The sequence below is a fragment of the Denticeps clupeoides genome, chromosome 20 (assembly GCF_900700375.1).
Source record: "Denticeps clupeoides chromosome 20, fDenClu1.1, whole genome shotgun sequence".
NCBI classification, from domain to species: Eukaryota; Metazoa; Chordata; class Actinopteri; order Clupeiformes; family Denticipitidae; genus Denticeps; species Denticeps clupeoides.
The window spans coordinates 12,012,593-12,033,861 of NC_041726.1; the positions used below are offsets into that span (position 1 = coordinate 12,012,593).

The 21,269-nt window shown below is 41.0% G+C and overlaps 3 protein-coding genes and 1 non-coding gene across 4 annotated transcripts in view; 3 read left to right on the forward strand and 1 right to left on the reverse strand.

The window, feature by feature from the left end:
• Nucleotides 1-2,290, reverse strand: part of LOC114770097 (major histocompatibility complex class I-related gene protein-like) — a 74,037-nt gene extending 71,747 nt beyond the window's left edge. Inside the window, exon 1 of the mRNA XM_028963745.1 lies at nt 2,059-2,290. Coding sequence (XP_028819578.1) covers nt 2,059-2,119 — 61 coding nt within the window. The 5' untranslated portion in view covers nt 2,120-2,290. The remainder of the gene's footprint in view (nt 1-2,058) is intronic.
• A 2,114-nt stretch (nt 2,291-4,404) lies between these two features.
• On the forward strand, nt 4,405-11,745 carry LOC114770089 (tapasin-like). Its single transcript, XM_028963729.1, has 8 exons — nt 4,405-4,523; nt 6,155-6,352; nt 6,925-7,173; nt 7,704-8,063; nt 9,494-9,817; nt 10,920-11,021; nt 11,283-11,311; nt 11,457-11,745. Exons 1-8 carry the CDS (start codon nt 4,460-4,462, stop codon nt 11,466-11,468), a joined length of 1,338 nt encoding a protein of 445 aa, XP_028819562.1. The 5' UTR covers nt 4,405-4,459; the 3' UTR covers nt 11,469-11,745.
• On the forward strand, nt 10,109-10,271 carry LOC114770905 (U1 spliceosomal RNA). Its single transcript, XR_003743496.1, has one exon. It is a non-coding gene; the product is annotated as a U1 spliceosomal RNA (small nuclear RNA).
• Nucleotides 11,746-12,144: 399 nt separating the features above from the next.
• daxx (death-domain associated protein) lies at nt 12,145-21,209 on the forward strand. The gene is made up of 11 exons (XM_028963689.1): nt 12,145-12,217; nt 13,104-13,341; nt 13,441-13,818; nt 14,608-14,739; nt 15,596-15,712; nt 15,798-16,029; nt 16,648-16,835; nt 18,247-18,394; nt 18,783-19,275; nt 19,592-19,709; nt 20,628-21,209. Exons 1-11 carry the CDS (start codon nt 12,159-12,161, stop codon nt 20,682-20,684), a joined length of 2,160 nt encoding a protein of 719 aa, XP_028819522.1. The 5' UTR covers nt 12,145-12,158; the 3' UTR covers nt 20,685-21,209.
• The last annotated feature ends 60 nt before the right edge of the window (nt 21,210-21,269 follow it).

A 21,269-nucleotide genomic window follows, 5' to 3' on the forward strand; every position in this document is an offset into this window, starting at 1 on the left:
GTAAATAATATTCAAATACACCCTTCCTTAAGTAAATATTATAATTACTGTGCAAGAAACAACATAAACATGCATTTCATTCATTTTATATTCATATCTGCTATGTATTTGCTGGTGACCCTGCTGAAACTCTGTACTGCTCTGTACTGTTTATTACCACAATCTGTTAGTAATGCCAACAAAGACAAGTACACATCAGATCCACTTTGAATAATCGCCATCATTAATGGATTTTGTGCTTTACGATTTTGTTTTATTAACCTGTACGTGCTTAGATGGTAAAAAAAAACTTGTGATATGTGTTGTCTTGATGTAGGATGTGCCGCAGTCAAACACACAGCAAGTGAAGATAACAAGGTTCTATATTGAGGATATTAAGAATAATAACTTATACACACTGCAGCTGTAAATATTGACACAGTTTGAGAACACAATCAAAAATGGCTTCGTTAACACTGTTATTGATAAATTCTATCAAATCTACTCTTCTGTCATGTTTGTAAAACGCTGAAAAGTATTACGAACCCAGATTATCTGTTCATACCACTTCAACATGGATAATAAAATATACAGACAAAACAGAAGCACAATGTAATAATTACTTGTGTTTATGATTATTTAATATAAATTTAATCCAGTAAAGAGACAAGCTTGAATTCTGTTTCCTTGTTTTCACAATCCAGATCACTGCTCCTGTCTGTCCTGTTCTGTCACATTCTTGTTTTTTCTGCTTTGCTGTATTCATGTCTTTGTCTCATGTGTCCTGTGCTGTTTGCACGCAGTGTAGCTGAGGCTTTATCATGATCTGATCTGGAAGAGGCAACTCGGACCGGAGTTTCATTGCGCACCCTGCTTATTTTCCACGGCGTGACACTTGTTTTTATCTAGTCAGTCACACCCTGAGATCAGCCATGCCAACAAGTTGCTCAATTTAAACATCCATTTTTGTCAACACATACAATCCATAAATCCAATCAGTCTTAGAAATAAACGTTTTTGAGAAATATCTTCATTCTTACCTTCAAATAAAATGCATCAATTCAAGTATACCAGACTGTTTTTGTGTTATGACTGAACTAAACACTTTCACATTATTAAAACAACCAAAAATTTAATAAACTTGTTTATCAGTCACATAAGCAGCTGCACCATAAATAAGAGCCCCACCCTGACTGTTAATATTTTGGTATATAATTACTATTGTGCTACACTGAGGATTCCAGTCAATACTGAAATACTGAAACAGCAATATATGTTCATACAGTAGGTTCCGCTCCTTCCTCTTCTTTTGTTCTCGACTTTATTTCAGCATAAGCACAATTTTGTATTCTTCTTTGGGGATTTAGTCTATATCAAATATCACAAGAGATTTACAACATAGGAAAAACACATATATATATGGATTTTGAAGCATATACAAAAAGGCACCTTCTGAAGCAAGATCACTTTTAAAAGCCATTTTAAAAATCACCTTTAAAAATGACTACATCCTCACACGTTACCCACATTAGACCAACAGAGAACCTCGCGGAAAATCCTATTATCTTCGTGATGATTTAGAACCAATTGTTTGAAACAAGTAGCGTCACTAAAGTCCGGGTAGAAGTCGGGGCTGCAGGTTCTCCAGTCCCGCCCACTCACTCTTGATTGGTCAGAAACTGCCCTGTCAATCAAAACCTGGTTCATTTCCGCCATGTCCGTCCTTCTCCGTGAAGACACTTACTGTGTCCCCGAACAAAAGTGTCTCCAGGCGGGACTGTCCCTGTAACTACTGCTTGTAAGTCGCTCTGGATAAGGGCGTCTGATAAATACTGTAAATGTAGATGAACGTGATGTAGAGGAGAATCGCATTTATTCCCCCCTTCCCCATACCCGCCCATCTTCCGTCTACTGTGTTCTCGGCTTTTATAACAGACGCCATTTAATATTCTCTGTTCTGGAGTTTGTCTATATGAATTATCACAAGAACATACAAAATTAACAACACAGGAAAGCTACACCCATATATGAACATTTTTACCATATAACCATTTTAATAATTTAAGCAAAAACACAAACCTCCTGATGCAAGATCGCTTTTAAAGACCAGAAGATGAAAGACCAGGATGAGAAGGATCATGACTGTGACAGATTGTTCGATATTCCTCACATCGCCCTGAAAAGAATTAGATCCTCACGCTCTGCAGACGTTAGAGGAGCTGGAGGTCCCTGCGATCGCTACCAAAAAAAAACACACCCGGTTGGTTGAGACCAGTAGCGCCACTAAATCCTGAGCAGAAGTCATTTCTTCACCGAAGCTCCTCCCGCGTCAAATGACAACAGATGAACCAAGTTTAAATTTAAGGTTTATGCTGGTTTAATACTGAATATTTTACGTTGTTACGCTGGGAAAAAGGCTGATAAATGCTGTAAATGTAAAAAGTGAACACTGGCTAAACTTTAAAAAAACTTAATCTAATAATTAATCTAATAATTTTGCATTGACGTAAATCCTGCTGTTACCTGGTTCATTCACATTACAGCAATAAAACTGCTAAAATATTAGGTGTCAGATTACTTCAGTTCTTTTAGGTTTAGCCTTTTTTCACCTTTTTTTTCACTACTTGCACACAAAATAAACAGCAGAACGCAGGATATTCAAGATTCAAGAGAGATTTGTTGTCAGTACAACAGTATACACGGCATACAGCGACTTGAAATACTGTTTCACACAGACCCTCCCAATAGTGCGATCACAAAATAAATTAATACATAAATACAAATATTATTCTAATAGTATACAGTTATTATTATAATACTGATATCATACTATTATAATATATATATAATATATAATATCAGTGTGTTAGACTGTGAAGGATCCACCTTGTGTGAAGAGGTGAGGTGAAATGCAACTACAGAAGAAGCAGAAACAAGCTTTACATTAACTCAAACAAGACAAGCCCAGACAAATAATGACCCAAGCAGCTGTTCAAAAAGCACAGACGTGTCAAGACAGGTTTATAAAAATGCAAAAGTGAACAGTAAAAATAAATACCACTTACATTAAGGTCATCCATTTACAGCATATTTTCTGCATATATATTATAGGGTCAATATTGTTAATGTTTTTTTTTATTTCATTCTATATTGCAGAAACAAATAACATCTAATTTGGACAGTTGTCCTACCTCCAGCCTCACTGCCTCACTCCTAATCTCCCTTCTACTGATCACAGCCAGCATTAAGGACCCTAATCAGCACCGGCCAGCACCGATCCTCGTACCCCAGTAAAGTGTGCCCTAGCACCTAGTTTATACTGTTTTGTTGTACTTTCAAAAGGTAATAAATGCTGTAAATGGAATAATAGAGGCCGTCATGTTTTGTGTCTTGTGCCTTGTGTACATTAAAAGCTTTTTATGTTATATTTCGCACTTGGGTCTGATTATTCTTGCCCAGTGTGACAACAGTATATAAGCATTATATGGGGCATCCAGCTTAAAACTTCTGTTGTGTGGACAGACCAGACCGGTTGATCCACTGTGGCCACCCCAAACAGTGAGTATAATGTAAACACATAAAATCCTGTCTAAGGACCAGGAGCAGAATATTAATGTTAATAATAATTCTTACATGTGCAGAAACACATCTGAGCATAGCTGTAGAGTTTTCAACCAGTCAGATATAGTTCACACAATTAAAGCTAAATTAAAGGAGAAGTGCTAACAAGTATAAATTAGCAGTTTTAGCCATATATTAAAAGTTTGGAAGAAAATTGTTAAACTTAGTTCTGATAGTGACAACAGGGTTTTTTTTAATTACGTGATTGTCATTGTGAAACACTGCAGCACAGCACATGGCTTTCAACCCTTGGTGAGCAGTAAGCAGCCATGACAGACACCCGGGGAGCAGTGTGTGGGGACGGGACTTTACTCAGTGGCAACCCACTGCCCTGTAGAATTTAGTGACTCGAACTGAGGACATAACCAGTATGCTGCAGCAGCATATGCGTCACAGCTCCAATCAGATCTGTAACAGGGCATGTTTCAAACTAATTACCATAAGCAATGATCATGTGACAATTCATGAAAGTGTTTACTAGAGGTTTTGACAGAAATGTTGATTTTTTTTTTATGTAATACATTTTTTAATAATCATACGCTATATAGTACACTGAACCCTATGCTGTGGTCATTTTTAGTTAAAGCACGTGGTGACACACCTCATAATAATTTTCTTATAAACGCATTTACCGTAAAGTGGGGGGGCGGTTAAAGTTTCTATTTTCTAGAAATCACGTGACGCACCACGCCCTCCGGCGTCGTCATCCGCGATCAACGCCGTGACGCGCATGCGCGCCAGAATCGAAAGTAGAAGCCGGTTATTGTGGGGAAATTACGGGGATTTTTTTTTTTTTTTTTTTTGTATATTTTTACTCTGACATTTGGTATCGGGCGCTGCACGGAACAACAGCGCAAACATGAGCGAGTTCTCGACTATTTACAAAATCTGCATTATCGCGTTTGCAGCGCTTATCCTTCATGGTGAGTAGCCGGTATCTGAATATAAACCTGCGCATTTCGAAGAAATAAATATACTATTGAGATGCAAACGTTGCCATATTCTATGTGAACAGGATCTTGAAATTACATTTCTATGGTGTCCATGCACAGAAAAGCAAATACATGTGGAATTTATAATGCTCATGTTGTGAGCATTATATGATGAGCAGCTTGTGGCAACTTGTGACAAGTGTGGGTCAGAGCAGCTCCAAATTGGTTGTAATTCTGGGCATCATGTGGATGTTACTGTATGTCCCTTCATAGTGTTTAGATGGACTCAAGATTCCCCAGATCGGACATCTGTGGGAATTGTTGGTTGCATCATCTTATCATCTTTGCTGGACACAACAACAACTTCGTTTTATACAGCACCAGGATCACTGTACATACAGATAACTACGTTGTAAAGGCCTTTGAGAGAGTATTAGATTTTAGGAAGTTGTAACTGGTTCTGATTAAGAGCGTCTGCTAAATTTTATAAATGTATATGTAAGGCCGTTTGGGGAATAGTAGATCCGATAGGTACTGCGGAGCAAAGGCATGGAGAGATTTGTATGTCAGGTGGAACATTTTGTGGGAAATCTAGAATTTAACAGGAAGCCAGTGCCCCGGTAGACCTTCACAAGTCTTGTAGGGTTCATGGGGATATATTCTGTCAGCTCAGGGGTGAATTGATCACAAATTTTATGCATTTGTTTTAGAGGTGGGTAATCTAAATTAATCTAGATTAATCTATATTTTAGATTAATTTGAATTCATTTGAGTTCTGCCGAAGGCATTGAGAATATGTGTGCTACCCAAATAATGTAAGTAAGTCTTTGAGAACGGGTTTCTCAAGCCAGGTGGCGCATTAGACCAGGGGCTCATCTCCTGTTTCCAAAATGCATCACAAACTGCTTGAGAAAGCTGTTCTACTATGATAATTGGTGATGAAAATAAATTATGTTCAATAAGATGTACTTGTGTTTACCAACTGTTTATTCAGTTAAATAGCTGCATCCATGTTACCACGTCACGTTTGATGTGGTCATTTCACAGTTCAAAGACTCGTTCTCGCCCCCTACAGTGCAATTCGGCTAGGTATACATCCGTGCTAAAATATCAAGGTGAAAGTCATCATAGTGTAGCGGTTCTTCTTCTGTGTTGTGTAACTTTTTGATTTCGTTTCTTGAACCACAAATGATGAGCTGACACCCAAGAGATTTTCTGTGCAAAGTGTATTCTGTACAAAAAAGCAAGGTCGCGTCAGAACATCGCATCTTTCTGCACCTCTCTCTACAATATACAGTATTAAAAGAAAATTTAAAAAATATTCACAAAATAACACACATGCAAAATATTCCTAATATGTACATAAATTAAAATGAAAGAAATAACTTTTTGCTTATAAATCTAGTGTAACCATTTAACTCCGGCACAATAGCTTGCGTAGTATAGACCCAGCTCCCAACCCAACTTTGTGAATAGATTAACAGCGATATTGTTTTTTAGCGCCCGATAAGAGTCTCACGTTAACGCAGCACATTAACGCCGATAACGGCCCACCAGTAGTTTGTTTTAATTTTGTGGCTGCATGTAGAGCAGTGCTGTTACAGCCTCAATATCTCCCACAGTATCTGGAAACAGATGTCCTGACATGGAGTGCTGGTTTGTCCAGGAGAAACCAGGACGAGGAGGAGGTTTCTCGGCAGCTATGAGCCAGGAGAAGTCCATGATGTTCATCAGAACTGAGCCACACAGCGAGGAATCCAAAACCCAGCAGCACCCTCCTCCTGCAGACATTAGCCCTGCCCGAATCTACTACGTCACTGGTCAGTGCTCAGGTTTACTGTAACCAGTTTAGCTTATTATATTATACATGTATATGTTTTTACCTGCTAGGCCACCGCTGCCCCCAGATAAGTTTATATAAATCACTACTGAAGTGAGACAGTGTATGATGCTGTGAAAGTTTAATTATGAAAGTACAGAGAACAGAAAATATGCACAGTGGCCAAAACACAAATCAAAACAACCCTCAGCCGAGTCTGAATACATTAGGCACGCATCACAGATGAGTCCCAAGGTAGTGGAAAGATTAAGACGACGAGACACACAAGGAAATGGGGACATGTGGTGAACCAGTGGTGCCAGGACTTTACTATATACTGATTATTGACATTTTATTAATTTGTTATGCGATTAAATTAAGTAGAATTCGTGACACAGTCCTGACACTGGGGGTACTCCAGCTCCACATTCCAGTCCGGAGATTCCTGTTGTCTATGGCATCATCCCAATTTCCTGATTGTCTAGTCTGTGTCGGGACATTTTATGTCTGTATGTGCTTGTTATGAGTAAAATCCCCTTTCTCATGCCCTGTGTTTGTTCTCCTGTCATCTAGACCCTGCTGGTTCCTTCTGCCAGCTCCCCCTCCACAGACCTAAGGGCAGCGTGAAGAAGCCCCAGTGTGAGATCAACCCTTTCAGCCCACAGCCCTCCATTGTTCCATGGGCCAGAGCCCTGACTGATACGGCCCAGAGCCCCATCTACCTGCAAGCAGAGTGGTTGTCTGTGTCTGCGCAGGGCCTCGATGGAAAGCTGGTGTTGTCCAATGTGATGCGGGCTCCCTCAGGATCCCAGGAGCCAAGTGGTAAATCATGCTGCTGTACCCACAGAAAATAACTTATACTAAAACACCTGTTTGCACAGCTGAGCATACATTAGAATCTTGCTAATTTGTTAAATTATACAAAATAAAACAATATTTTTCATTCCACATTTTGGATAAATAGTATTTTTTTTATTTAAATCCCCTTTTCTATGTTCATTGTGCAGTGCACAAATAGCTTTTTGTCTAAGGGACAGTCATTTACATGCACATTTACATATGTGGCTTTTGTCATACTCCATTGTCCAGAGCGACTTACAACTGGTAGTTCAGCATATCTATGTTACTGGAAATACATTCAAGTAAATTTGGATATTAGAACATCACGTTATTTGGAAACAAGTTTATGAAAACACACAGGAATATCACAGCGCATAAATAATATGTTTTAAATAAATTATGTTTTTACTTGTTTCCCAACTTTAGTGTCTGGTGTCAATAAATGCTAAGTTCTTATTTATTTTCTCTACGCCCTTTGCAGGGCCTCACTTGTCATTTGTTCTTTCACACAGTGATCCTCAGTATAATCAGCAAAACTGCTGCAGTCCAGTCCAGACTGGGCGAGCGAGTGATGCTGGATTGTGGTTTCTGGGTGGATCCATCCTCTCCCCTCTTTGGGGTGGGCTTCTCTGTGGAGTGGCGTTATCAGTTCCGGGGTGAGGGACGTCTGGTCCTTGCCTACGATGCCAAAAATGACCGTTTTGCTGACACAACTGAAACGGGCGCCGAGCTGGATTTGGATGCCCTGTACAAGACGGGAAATGCATCAATGGTCCTTGAGGAAGCCCAGGTCCGCCATTCAGGAACCTACATCTGCACAGTGTACCTGCCTAACGTACTGGCCCAGGTGACGATGGACCTGGAGATAGTGGGTGAGGACGTATACGTACAGAAAAATGTACAGTTACTAGAACCGCTAGTACTTCATGGTAGTGTGAGAGAGGGATCAATGCCTTATTATTCAGTGTTATATAAGATGCCAGGTGAAGCTGTGTCAGGGGTCACCATCCCCGGTCACACGTTTCGAGATTCTTACCACGACCCATCTCTTTATGTTAATAAGGTGCACTTACTCAGCTAAAATAAGTGCACTTATCTGTCTTACCCGAGGTCGGAGGGAGAGGAACAAAAAAAAAAGGACAGTTTAATGAAACGCAAAATTCTGAAGGGAAAAGGGGGGACCTTCTCGGTCTCGGAGTGAAATAAAGTATGCTGGCACCACCTTCTGCGGTTGCACTCGCTACACCAGGGCTGATCCCCATCCGTGCCGAGAGGACCTGGGGAGGGAAGGTGAGGCGGTAACCACAACCAGGAAGTGCGAGAGAAGCCACGCCAAGTGCACATTACAGGATCGGGACTTACCAGAGTGCCTGCGGCTGTAAACGATATGACACGCAGACACAGACACTGACCCTAATACTCAGTGTTGTGGGGGGTGGAGATGTTATTAGGTTTTTTTGTTTAAATTCACATGAGTGCCTCAAAATATTTTAAATATCATGCCATTCTATGTGTACTTCCATTCTGATTATTACAGCATTCACATTTTTAGATTAGGCAAGTGCTTTCACCCTGAACAAAGGGTGTAGCCACGTGGCTGTTTGTGTCTCTCAAGCAACATAGTACAATATACAGTACAATACAATATATACAGTACAGTACAATATACAGTACAATACAGTACAATATCCAATGACTGTTTAACAGTTGAAAATGTGTCACACTTAAGATCAGGCAAGAGGCAGAAAGGGTACTATATTCTGAGGCTCAAAAACACAACTTAAGTAGCTCTCGGGCAGGTCTGAACCTATGTGCATGAGCCTGTGTACATGACAGACAAATGACCACAAATGCAAAATATTATAATTTGAAACAAATGGGATACAAATTGGAAACAAATTACGAGCAAGGACAGACTGTTTGCCGTGTGAAGCAGATTTTAGTTTAAAAAATCATATGAATTAGTTAATCTATAAAAATATAATATTATAACAGTAGTATTATGACATTCTAAATCTCTTCAATGCTGGCAGACATAAAAAAAAACATTTTATGGGCAGAAATGGAGAATAAAACATAAAGATCATGTTCATTATATGTTTAGAACAGACTACTTATACACAGTTAGGAAGTAAGGAAATTAATAAATGAGTAATGGCAATTACTTAATTACTGTGTGACAGTGTCTGTAATTTTGAAGGCTACAAAATTAAATTAATTAAATTAATAGACTGTATGGCTATTAAATGAGTGATATATTTATGCCAACTATATTTATTTTTTTCTCTCTTTTTTTCTTCAGAGCTCCCATCCCTCTCCGTGTTCCCCAACCCGCTCCCTCTTGTTGTGCCCGGCCAGTCTGTGTCTGTGCAGTGTGAGGCGTCAGGATTCTTCCCTCTCACTCTGGATCTGTCCTGGGAGTTTGTGGGATTCGATGGTAAATCCTTGTCCCTGGGCCAGGGCAGTGTGACAGGCCATCGTCAGGCATCTGATGGAACCATTAGCCAGAGCACCCAACTGGAGCTGAATTTGGCCAGGCTGGACCTCGGACGTGGAGGAGAGGTCACCTGTGTGGCTGTTCATGCAGGTGGAACTAGAAGGACCAATGTGACTCTAAATATCATCGGTAGGTGACAATAGAAATACACATGATGGAGAACTCATGATCTGGCCCATCCCGTAGTTTCTGTGCACAGGGTTCCTGCAGTCATTAAACACCTGGAAAAGTCATGGAATTTGAAAAGAGAATTTTCCAGACCTTAAAAGTTTGGAATACGAAATATACATATAAAGTCGAGGAAAAGTAGTTGAAGTCTGATTGACACGTGAATGTATAAAGAAGAACATAGTTCCCGGAAGACTGCACAAGAAAAGTTTCTACATTTACAACTACAATGTTTAAAACTAGCACAGGTCTGTAGTGTCTTTGCAGGGGAGATAACGTGATCAAGAAGGCGGTTCACCCAGGGCGAGGCTCAGGCATCGCACTCCAGCTGTGCCAACCCCTGCGAATTCCCCAAATGTGGGAATCTCAACTGCATAATTTCTGGTAGTGCTCTCCCCTGGTTTTAGGGGCAGTGGTGGCCTAGCGGTTAAGGAAGCGACCCCGTAATCAGAAGGTTGCCGGTTCGAACCTCGATCTGCAAGCTGCCACTGAGAAAAGCACTGTCCCATCACACTGCACCCCGGGCGCCTGTCATTGCTGCCCACTGCTCACCAAGGGTGATGGTTAAAAGCAAAGGACACATTTCACTGTGTCACCATGTGCTGTGCTGCAGTGTTTCACAATGACAATCACTTCACTTTCACTTTATGCAGTGAACCACGTCCTGTGGTGCTGCGTGCGTTACTTCAATATTCCAGCACATCCACAGTCTTGTGTCTCCTTTTAAAAGCCATGTAAATTTAAATTTAAATGTCTATTTGTTTCTGGAGTAATTTACTCTGGCTCTGGCTGTGTGAACGTGGGGGAAGAAACACTTCTTTTCAGGGTTGTCATAAATTTTATTCAATGTAGTTTCAATGTAGTTTGATTTTTAGTGATTTTTTTTCACATTTGCACAGAAATTTTAGAGAACATATGGTCTTGAAAATTTGCCTTAGAATAATTGAAAAGTCGTGAAAATTATTTTGTAAAAATGTGTAAGAAGCCTGTGTGCATTTGAATCCAAATACTTTATTTAGTTACTATAGTTATAACAATGTTTTACTTTTTGTTAATCTAACAGGAGTAAGTGCTCCCTCTATTGAGGACTCTATGGCGATGGTTGCTGTGGCTTTGGTGCTTTATGGTCTGATTAAAATAATTTCTTGGACTTTCACTTCATCAGGTATACCAACCATTTACATTTGAAACCTACTTATTTGAAAGCCTGCTATTAATGTTATATATTTAGCTTTGACTCATATGCATACTTCATGGGGTGAGGACCAGGTGAAAGCTTTTCAGTATGTGCTTTTAATTACCAATTATAATTCTGGCCATTATTGAGATCATGCACCCAGCTTGTCCTCACCCCTCTGTTCGTAATTACAGTTTCTGCAATTCTGTGGACAGCTGCATTATTATGTTCACTTCTTTTTTGGTGCAGGTACTACTGATTTGGACAGAAATGAGAAGGTACATTTCTCTTTATGCTGTTGTATCACTTCTGTCTGGGAAAGGGATTTATTGGCAATATAATTCCATAACGAATCATTTTAAATTTTGCAACCACCAGTCTGTCGACATGTTCTTACCTGCTTCTCTGGTTTCTCATTTTCAGAAAGAAATCTGAACAGGAGGACCATAATAGAAAGAGCTGTGTAATATTAATGTATTTTAATGCACTCAAGTGTATAAAGTCAGGAATATATTGGAAAAACAACTTTTTTCTACTTTTAGTTTGTTTCTGGAGAAACTATTGTTCTGTGTTTTTTTTATCTATGAAGGCACTACTGTTTAAATTTGAGCGATTTTGTTTAATTTTCTTGATTTTTGTTATGTGTTTAAATGTTCATAAAACATAAAATGTTCATAAAATTAAATAAAAAAATAGTCTTAATTCCTTATTACAAAGCAGTCAGATGACATTTCCCTTTATTCTATCTGGTGTACAAACATGGGAGCATGATGACAAGTTATATGATGACAAGTAATAATACCAATATTACTTTTTTGTACTGTTGTTTTTAGAATTAGCTTATTAAAATTGTATTTTCCATGTCACTGAATTCACATATTATAATAACCACATTAAAGTGAAGATTATTCCTAATGGATTAATCATCTAGCCTAAAAATATGCGCTGCTTTCTTTCGGTGATCATAACGACGAACGACCGATCAGTTTTGGTGACCGATCGGTTTGGTGACAAAGGAACAGTGGACAACACGAGGAAGCGGCTTCACGACACCGCCGAAGTAATCAAAGCACCGCGAGCCAATGGGCGGCGCTCTTACTGGAGACCAGCGAATCAGTGAGCCGGATGCTTCCGGGTTCCCTCTCGCGTTCACTGGTTCAAGTTGGAAGTCCTGCGTCAAGCTCGTAAGTTTCAGAAATTAAATTAAATGGTGCGTTAGAGGTGCTTTGCTTGGAGTATAAAACGTGTAAAATATTTCTGTTCGCTTGGGTTGGAATTAAGAGCGTCGCCTGAATTCAGAGTTCAGCGTTTATTCAAGGAAAGCTGTCGAATGAGCTAGTCTGCTAACCTACCTTGTGGTATATTTGTACCTTTATATACTGAAACACCGAAGATTAAACATCACGCGAAGAGGCCAGATACTAAAACACGACCGCAGGGAATTGTGTATTAACGGTACGGGGATTCGTTGCCCGAATACCGGTCGGCAGTCGCACAGTTTTCATTTTATTGACGAGAAATTGAAAAAACAACAATGATCGTGTCTGTCATGAGATGGACGCGGTCGGTGGTTAAACTGACCCCGGACGATATTAGCAGCCCGGTCACCAGTTTACACCGACTAGATATACTGCTGATAGAACGGCTACGGTCAGCATCGGTTTCTGTTCGGTTTTCAGTTCGCTTCGTTAGAAGAGGAACCCTACCAGTCGAAAAAGAATTGACACCAAATTCAATAGAAGCCTATGGTTGCTGTGAAGAAACGTAGGACACAAATATTTCGTATTTATACGAAAGACATTTGGTTCAGTCAGATTCTTCAGAATTTCTGTATTTCTCACTTTTTGATCATAAGCAGCTTGTTGAGATGCTCTTTTACAGGAATGAAGGAACCAAGTGAAATAAAATAAGAGTGAAATACTGTAATTGGAGTAAAAGTTCACTGATTTGAAGAGCCTTGTTTGAGTTTTAAATAACCGCTTTCTTAGTTTGATTCTTCAGTTTTGTTCTAAATTGGATGACTTGTGTATATCCTATTTGCATTTTCTTTTATCATTTCACCCGGAGCAGAAACGACCACGGAGTTGTGATCATGGACAGCATTGTGATCCTGGACGATGATGAGGAAGACGAGCATCTTCAGATGTCATCAACAGAGCCATCATCTTCCTCCTCTCTTCCCACTACCAGACGGATCACCTTAAACAGCCAGTTGCCCGCGCCCACCCATATCACCCAGTCTCCTTTCGCCTCGGCAAAAAAAAGTAGCTTTGTGCTGCAGAAGGAGATTGAGACCCTTTTTGCTGAGGTAGGAGAGCTTGCTAAATAAAGTACCTTTTATACTTTCTCACATTTTTACCATCCCGTATTTTCCTCTTTTCACCCCTGTGCTCTATTCCCAACTCAGTTTGTTAAATACTGCCAGCAACAGACCACGGACTGCCCCGAGGTCCTCACCTTCCTCGAGGCCAAGCACAAAAAGGCCACGCCGGAGTTCCTCTCCTCGGTGGAGTTCCGGAACACGCTGGGACGTTGCCTGACCAAGGCCCAGGAGAACAAGACAAAAACGTTCGTCTACATCAATGAGCTGTGCACCGTTCTCAAGCAGCACTCCACCAAGAGGAGGCTCTCCACACTAGCGCCTGCAGCTGAGGAAGGGGCGAAAAGGCCGATGAAGGAGGAAGAGGCCAACGCAATCGAGGCTCCATCTACCTCGGCACAGCCGGATGAGGACGGGGTTACGGGTGAGGAGGAAAAGAAAGTCAAAAAGGCATCCAGAAGACAGGTCAGTAAACTGTGTGCCTTTGTGCTCGTCCTTTACTTGTCTTGCGGATTTGTAAATGCAGAGCCTGAAATGTTTCTTATTGAACTCTTGCTCAGAGTCGCTGTACCTGTTTATGGGCTTAAAGGTCCCCTGACATGAAAAATTCACTTTGTGAGATTATTTAACATTAATATGACTTCCTCTAGCCTGTCTATGGACCTGCAGTAGCTAGAAATGGTGATTGGTGTTAAGTGTGTTTGGTCATTGGTCTGATCTGGAATTTGGCCCATTATGTCGTCATATTTTTTTCTGGGAAAAACTCAGACATGACTTCCTGTCTGCGCCAAACATTGTTGTTGGTGAATGGTGTTGATGGCATAATTTCTGTGATTCTTCTATAAGCCGCGCTCCTCCTCGTCCCACCTCTCTCCTCCTCATTTGCATTTAAAGCTAGAGACACCAAAGCGGTGCGTCCTGGGGGAATCTCACTGTGGGACTGGATCAAAGTGGCTGTAATTCTGCAGCACGGTTGGATTTTAGAAAGAGACTTCAGATACAGTATTTGGGGACCACTAAGACCAATATAAAAGCAAAAAAAACTTTTCATGTCAGGTGACCTTTAATTTAACCACTAACAGAATGTAAATTGGTGTGGTGCTTGAGTCTCATCTCCTTCCATCCACCTGAGTTCTCTTGGTGCATGATGGGTATCTCAGTAAAGAACCTGTTTATGTACTTTTTTTTTTACATTGTCTTTTGAATCACATCATCTTTTCTCATATTTTTTTGTTTTTTGTTGTGGTCTTTCAGATAGCGTATCTGGAGAACCTGTTGAAGGTGTATGATGAGGAGATTCATCGTCTGCAGAAGAAGGAGCTCAGTCTGGATGAGCTGGGTGAGGAGGATTCAAGCTACATCCAGGAGCACAAACTCAAACGGAAGGTCAGGAATCTCAGCCATGCATTTCCAACCACATTTCAGCGTGTCTCAGAATTAAACTATTTGAACTGTTTTACTCTCTCATGGCACACCTGCAGCAAAATTGCTCTTTCGTTTTCCAACTTTTCGCACCTCCAAAGTTTTTCTTCAAAAATGTGTTCAACCGAATCTGTCTCTCACGCACACAGTTTCTGTTTCTTTTTCTCAGCGTACCTGCTTACAGTTTCTCTTTCTCTCATTCCCGTTCTTACTTTCTGTTTTTCCATTCCAGCTCTACCAGAATAAACTCCTTATGAATTCGCCCAACAAAATTCTTCATCTTTTCACCAATTCCACACATATAACATTATTACCCCTGACCGGTGACATAAGACTGATTACCTCATTACAGTGGCTAGACCGTGAAGTCGGGGATGAAGTGTAGCATTGAGCAACCTGTGATTTGCATCTCCAGAGCTGCAATTATTGGTCAGGACTTGCAAAACAAAGTAGACCAAAGAAGGCGTGAAGGCTGGACTATCATCTGATCCAGTAGAAGAGCGAGTGTTGTTGGCCGTAAAGGTGCATGCTGGTTCTGATAGAAAGCTGTCAGAACACACAGTGAATCAAATGATGGTTCTGCGTAGCTGCAGGCCTGTCGGGGTGGCCATGCCATCCTGGATCAACATGTGGGTGGCCTCGCGGGTAAGGAAACCAGAGGGTTGCTGGTTCAAATCCCAAGACGCTGAGGTGCCACTGAGCAAAGTACCGTCCCCACACACACTGCTCACCAAGGACACATTTCATTGTGTCACCATGTCCTGTGCTTCACAATGACAATTTCCCTAATTAATTTCTTCATTTGTTTGGCTACATACAGATGATGAAGATCTATGATAAGCTCTGTGAGCTGAAAGGGTGCAGCACTCTGACTGGCAGAGTCATCGAGCAGCGGATTGTGTTCAAGGGATCACGCCACCCTGTCATCAACAAGAAGGTATGACGAGTTAAAACATTTCTGTCTGTTTTTGATGACACTGTATTAGAAAGCGTCCCTCATGTAGAAATGTTTTTTCCCGCAGATTGAGCATTTTATCAACCGTCCCGATTTAAAGGAAAACCCACCAGATTTCCGGGACATAATGCAGCTGGTGCAGCGCACCAACCAGCGCCACAATCTGCTGCTCACCCCAAACCAGGTGAGGCAGACAGCGCAGGAAGCCTTCCAGGAGACGGGCAACCTTCTGCAGGAGAGGCGTCACCTGGACCTGGTGTACAACTTCGGCTCCCGCCTTACCGACAGCTACAGTCAGAGTAAGGGCGCTTACATAGTGAGGCACATTCGTACCGGATATGGATACGAGGCGACACACGGAAGCGGGAGCTTCTGATGACAGCGGTACCAGTGCTTCAGCTGCACTCTGTGGAGATTCAGTATTTTTGAGCAATTGCTCGTTTGTCACCACGTAGACGAGATATTTTCAGGAGGAATGGAGGCTGCAATGCATCGTGTAGTGACATTGAACATTACATTCAACAAAAGGTGCAAACAAGAAACACAGTGAAGTACAGTGGCATTCAGTGAGGTGTAAGAAACTTCTAATAAAGAACAATAAATACACGCCACTCCATTACCAACCTTATATTGCACAGGTTGGATGTAGAATTGAAGACCAGTGAATTCCAGTTTTTGTCTACATAGTAGTGCAATTGAGTATTTAAGTAAATCGTACCCTGTAGTCAACCCTGCAGCATGAGGAATAGGTCCAACTGGTGGTATAAATGAGATCTTTTTCATGACTGTTGTCACTCATTCATTCAGAATATTTATTTGGCAGCTTTATTAATATCTTTACTCTACAAATGCAGTAATAATACCAGTGCTCATGCGGAGAAGTAGTTGACTGGTTGTCTGTGATTTTGCCCCTTTAGCCTCCGACCCTGCCATTGCTGACCTGTCCTTACGTCAAACGCTGCAGAAGAACAGGCAGGTGGCCATCTCTGGCCTGGATGAAGTAATCACCAAATACGCAAAGCAACAGGATGACATTGAGGAGGAAGAGAGGAAGAAACGACAAAAGGCATTAGAGAAAAAAAAGCAGGAAGAGAACAAGAACGTGGTGAGAGAGTGACTACTTTTAATTTTGTGCGATGCGCGTTTGCTCCGACTCATGAACATGGACACACACTGGATCTTGTTCTTTCACCCGGTCTCCCTGTTTTTAACCTGGAGGTTTGTGACACGGTCTTTTCTGACCTTAGCCCTGTAATATTTGATGTTGTTCTTGCCTACACTACAGCGAAACCTTGCGCTACTGTTCGGCGGCGTTGTGTGTTTTTAACTCCTCTACGGGAGATGAGCTCTTGGTTTTATTCAACCTGCCAGACTGTACTGGACACCATCAAAAACCCTGCAGCCTGAAATCAAATCTGAGCCTTGGCTGAACGATAGGACGTGAATGTCGACGTGCCAAGCATAAATGGAAAAGAGGACAATGTGTCTTTTCAAAGATTAAAGGACTGCTGGCATCTTTTTCAGACGGCCATAAAAAAGAAGCTAGAAGAATGTTCTTGTCATTGTTATTTAATTATAACAATCCTAAGGTTTCATTTAGGATCATTGACTCTGTCTTTGGGGCTTCAAGAACACAGAGTTCTGAACTTTCTTTTACTGCCTGTGAGATCTTCCTGCTCTTTTTCCATTAAGAGTCTCTTCTAGTAGGGCCTTTATTTCTTCTGTTGCTCATGGCCCTTCTGTGTCCTGCTCCAGCAAAAATATTTTAGAGGTTTGTCAGTCCCTTTTAGGTCTTTACACAGCTCTGAATTGGTGCTTTAAAATTTTTAACAATATATTTATTACTGTACTTTTAGATTTGACTACGGCTTTTGATACAGTGGGTCATTTTATTTTCATGTTTCATGGAGCAGTGGGTGGGCATCAGGGTTCAAGTCTTTGTGTGAAGGATTGAACTTTCTGTGTCAGCTTGGGTGACCATGTGTCTCCCTCTGCTCCCCTTCTGTATGGTATCCCCCAGGGCTCCGTTTTAAGTCCTTTCTTTTATTCCTACTCCTGCTTGGGTCTATACTTGGTATAGCATTCCATTGCTATGCAGATGACTGTCAGATCTATGTCCCTTTAAACTAAAATGTCTTGAAGACTTACGGGCCTGGCTGTCTTATAACTTAAAATGTAATGATGATAAGACAGAGGTAATGGTTTGGGTGTTCCACTGTGACCTCCAAACTAGAGTTAGGCTCTTTAGCTCAATATATTAGGCCTACAGTCACAAATTTAATGGTAAAGGTGGATGCTGACCTTAAGTTTGACTGCCAAATTGACAGCCTTACAAGCCTAGTCATACCTTATTTTATGATTTTAGTTTTTTCTGTATATATTTTCTCTCTCTTTCAATTCGATGTACAGCACTTTGGGTCCTAGGACTGAATGTTAAAGTGCTTTATTAATAAAGTTGGTTGGTACTGTGGTGTGTGTGAACTGTGTGAACTTAGGGGCTTTCTTTTCTCAAATAGGACACCTCAAACACAGCGGAAGAGCCAAATGCAGAAAAAGGATCTGATGAAGATGGGAATGATGGAGAGGAAGATGAGGAAGATGATGTGTCCTCTGACCCTGATATTGAAGAAGAGATCGAGGCCAGCAAAGCCCAGGAGGGACCGGGTAAGAAATACCTGCAGATGGAGCAATTCAAGTCTCACCAAACAATCAAGAAAATTCCCAAAGATCATTTATGCTCACTTTGCTTCCCTCGTCCAGTCTGCAGATGCATTACTAGTTGTCTCTAGGGTTAAAAAGTTTTTTTTTTTTTTTTTTAAACTGTAGAGCACAATTAAAAACAGTGAGATATCATGCAATGTTTGAGGCTCTTCAAGACAGTGACTGTGTGATGACAGCAGATCACATTCTTGGCTTAGACAGCGGGGATGGTTGAACATGTGTAGGCTAATTTTTGACTTGATATATGCTGTGATTTGTTCAGTTAACCCACCTTCCCCAGGCTCTCGTGGAATTTAATTACTTTTCTGTTTTATTCCATTTCTTTCCCCAGACGTTGAGGGGGATGATGATGATGATGATGATAAGGATGACGAGACAAATGTCTCTGACAGTCAGATTGAAGAAAACGGGGACTTAACGTCAGTAAAATCCTCTAACCAGGATGAAGACGACAAGGAGGAAGATGAGGAAAGAGAAGGGGAGCCTGAGGATATGTACATGACCAGAAACACTATTGTAGTTGAGGCTATGATACACAAAGCACCCCAAAACACCTCCATTTCAGACAGCCCCAGTCAGTCTGAAAACGACAGCAACTCCTGTGTCTCCAGCCACCCCACTGTCAGCAGTCACACTGAGCCAATCACAACCAATCTGGACTCTTTGCCACCATCGCCTGTGGTGGTCTCGACCTATCAGGACACATCAGTACCATCACCATGTGATGAAGAGAACAACAAATCCCAGCGCTTATGCAGAAAACGCAAGGGAAGAATTACCAGCTCTGAAATGACTGACAAGAAGAGGCATAAACACAGCAGCAGGTAGAACATTTTAATCATTATTACCAACTAGCCACCCATCTCAAGTGGTCAGTTTGCCCAAACTACCAGTCATCTACAAGAGTGAGATCTAGATTTACAGCATTTATCAGACGCCCTTATCCAGAGCGACTTACAATCAGTAGTTACAGTGGTGCTGGTGGTCTACTGTGCTTTACTTCTATCATGGTCAGCATTTAGGATTTTCAGTCATTTGTGCTAGAGTTGATTTTGGACCAGATAAGTTCTAAAGCTTGATGTGTTTAGACCCTTGCATAAAAGTGTTCAACCAATGGAATTATTGGAAACTTCCCTGCAGTGACTCTGTGGGTGTGAGCGTGGCTAGCAGCCCCCTGCAGGCAGATTCAACCTCCGAGGACCCAGCATTGCAGATAGTCAGCAGCTCCCAGTCAACTCCGCCACCCAAGAAGAATAAGGTGAGTTCATAAATAAGAGTTTCAGGCATGGTTCAGTTCATTTATACACATGGTGGGGAGTAAATCACAATCAAACTATTTGAATGGTGTTCAGAATTGTGCCATATACACTTACACATATACACCCATAAAAAGAGGTTTGGTCACACTAATAAAAAAAATGTATTTGCAAATTACTGAACAGAAATATGAGTCAAGTGCTTTTGTATTTTTAACAAGATAGAATGTTTTTCAAATACAAAAAATACGTAGTGCAAATCTTGAAACTGCATACAAACTGGAATCCATGCGCTCATGCAAATAACAACTTGCAAATACAAGTTCAGACTTGCGCACACAAATCATTTTGGCACCAACTTGCATATCGCTGGCAGAAAAATATTTGCTGGCATACCCACCAATCAATTGGCTAGGAAATTAATCAATCCCAAAGCTGCAGGTAAGGTAACAACCAATCCTGGCAACTGACTAAGCACAACATTACGGCAAGATGTCGAGTAGTGAGGCCGGCGAGTTCTGTTTTAATCAGAACTCCCAGACTACCGACCACTTGCCATCAACATTACACCATCTGGCCGTAATGTTGTGCTCTGGCGCCCTCGGCGTCTTCTGCGCCAGGATTGGTCGCGCAAGTCTGAATTTGCACTCGCAGGTTGGTATTTACAAGAGTGCTTGGATTCCTGAACACAGTTTCAAGATTTGCACCTCATATTTTGTAATGGTAAAAAAAAAAATAAAAATACAGATCGCTTGAGGCGTATTTCTGTTCAGCATTTTGCAAACACAAACTGTTTTCAATGCAAGCAAACGTCTTTTTATGGGTGTAAAGTGAAAAGTACACATACAAGTATAAATGCCACAATTCTGGCCCCATAGAGGTGGAATGAAGAGAATTCTTTTTAACACTTAATTCCACAGGTGAACAAGTCAACCCAATATGAACCAGAAGTGATCATCCTCTCAGATTCGGATTGATTCCGAGGCTGTCACCAGATCTGGGCAGGACCGCATCATGCTCAGCGCCCAAATGGGCCTGCTGTTGCTCTCCAGTGCCTGCCAGCGAGGACATTTAAAGACTCCATACAGCGTTAATGTAAGAGCTTCTGAGAACCGCTCAGTGGTCGGGGCTACACTCAACGCTATGCTGTACCTGGATTAAAAATGGTACAGAAGGGAGTTTTTATGTTTTTTTCCACCCACTTTGTAATATTTTATATTTTTTTATTGAGTGAATAGGTTTGGGTGCACCTTGTACAAGTTTGAGCGTAAATAGCAATTCTCATCCAGGTTTAATAAAATCTTGTTTTATTTTATGGGTACCTTTAGGCATCTTCTTCAAGAAATTGCAAAGACTTGCCATTTCAGTGTTTTAGTTCAAAATGTGTATGTTTGTGTACCTCATCATGAGTTTTGCACAAGGCTCAGGGATAACATGCAGGTCTTCTATCTTATTTTGTCAGATACAAAAAAATTGATTTATAAAGTTCTTATTATTTAAAATGCATTGATCTCCATGATTTCACATCCAGACTCTTTAAGCCCGTGCTGTACATTGGTTGA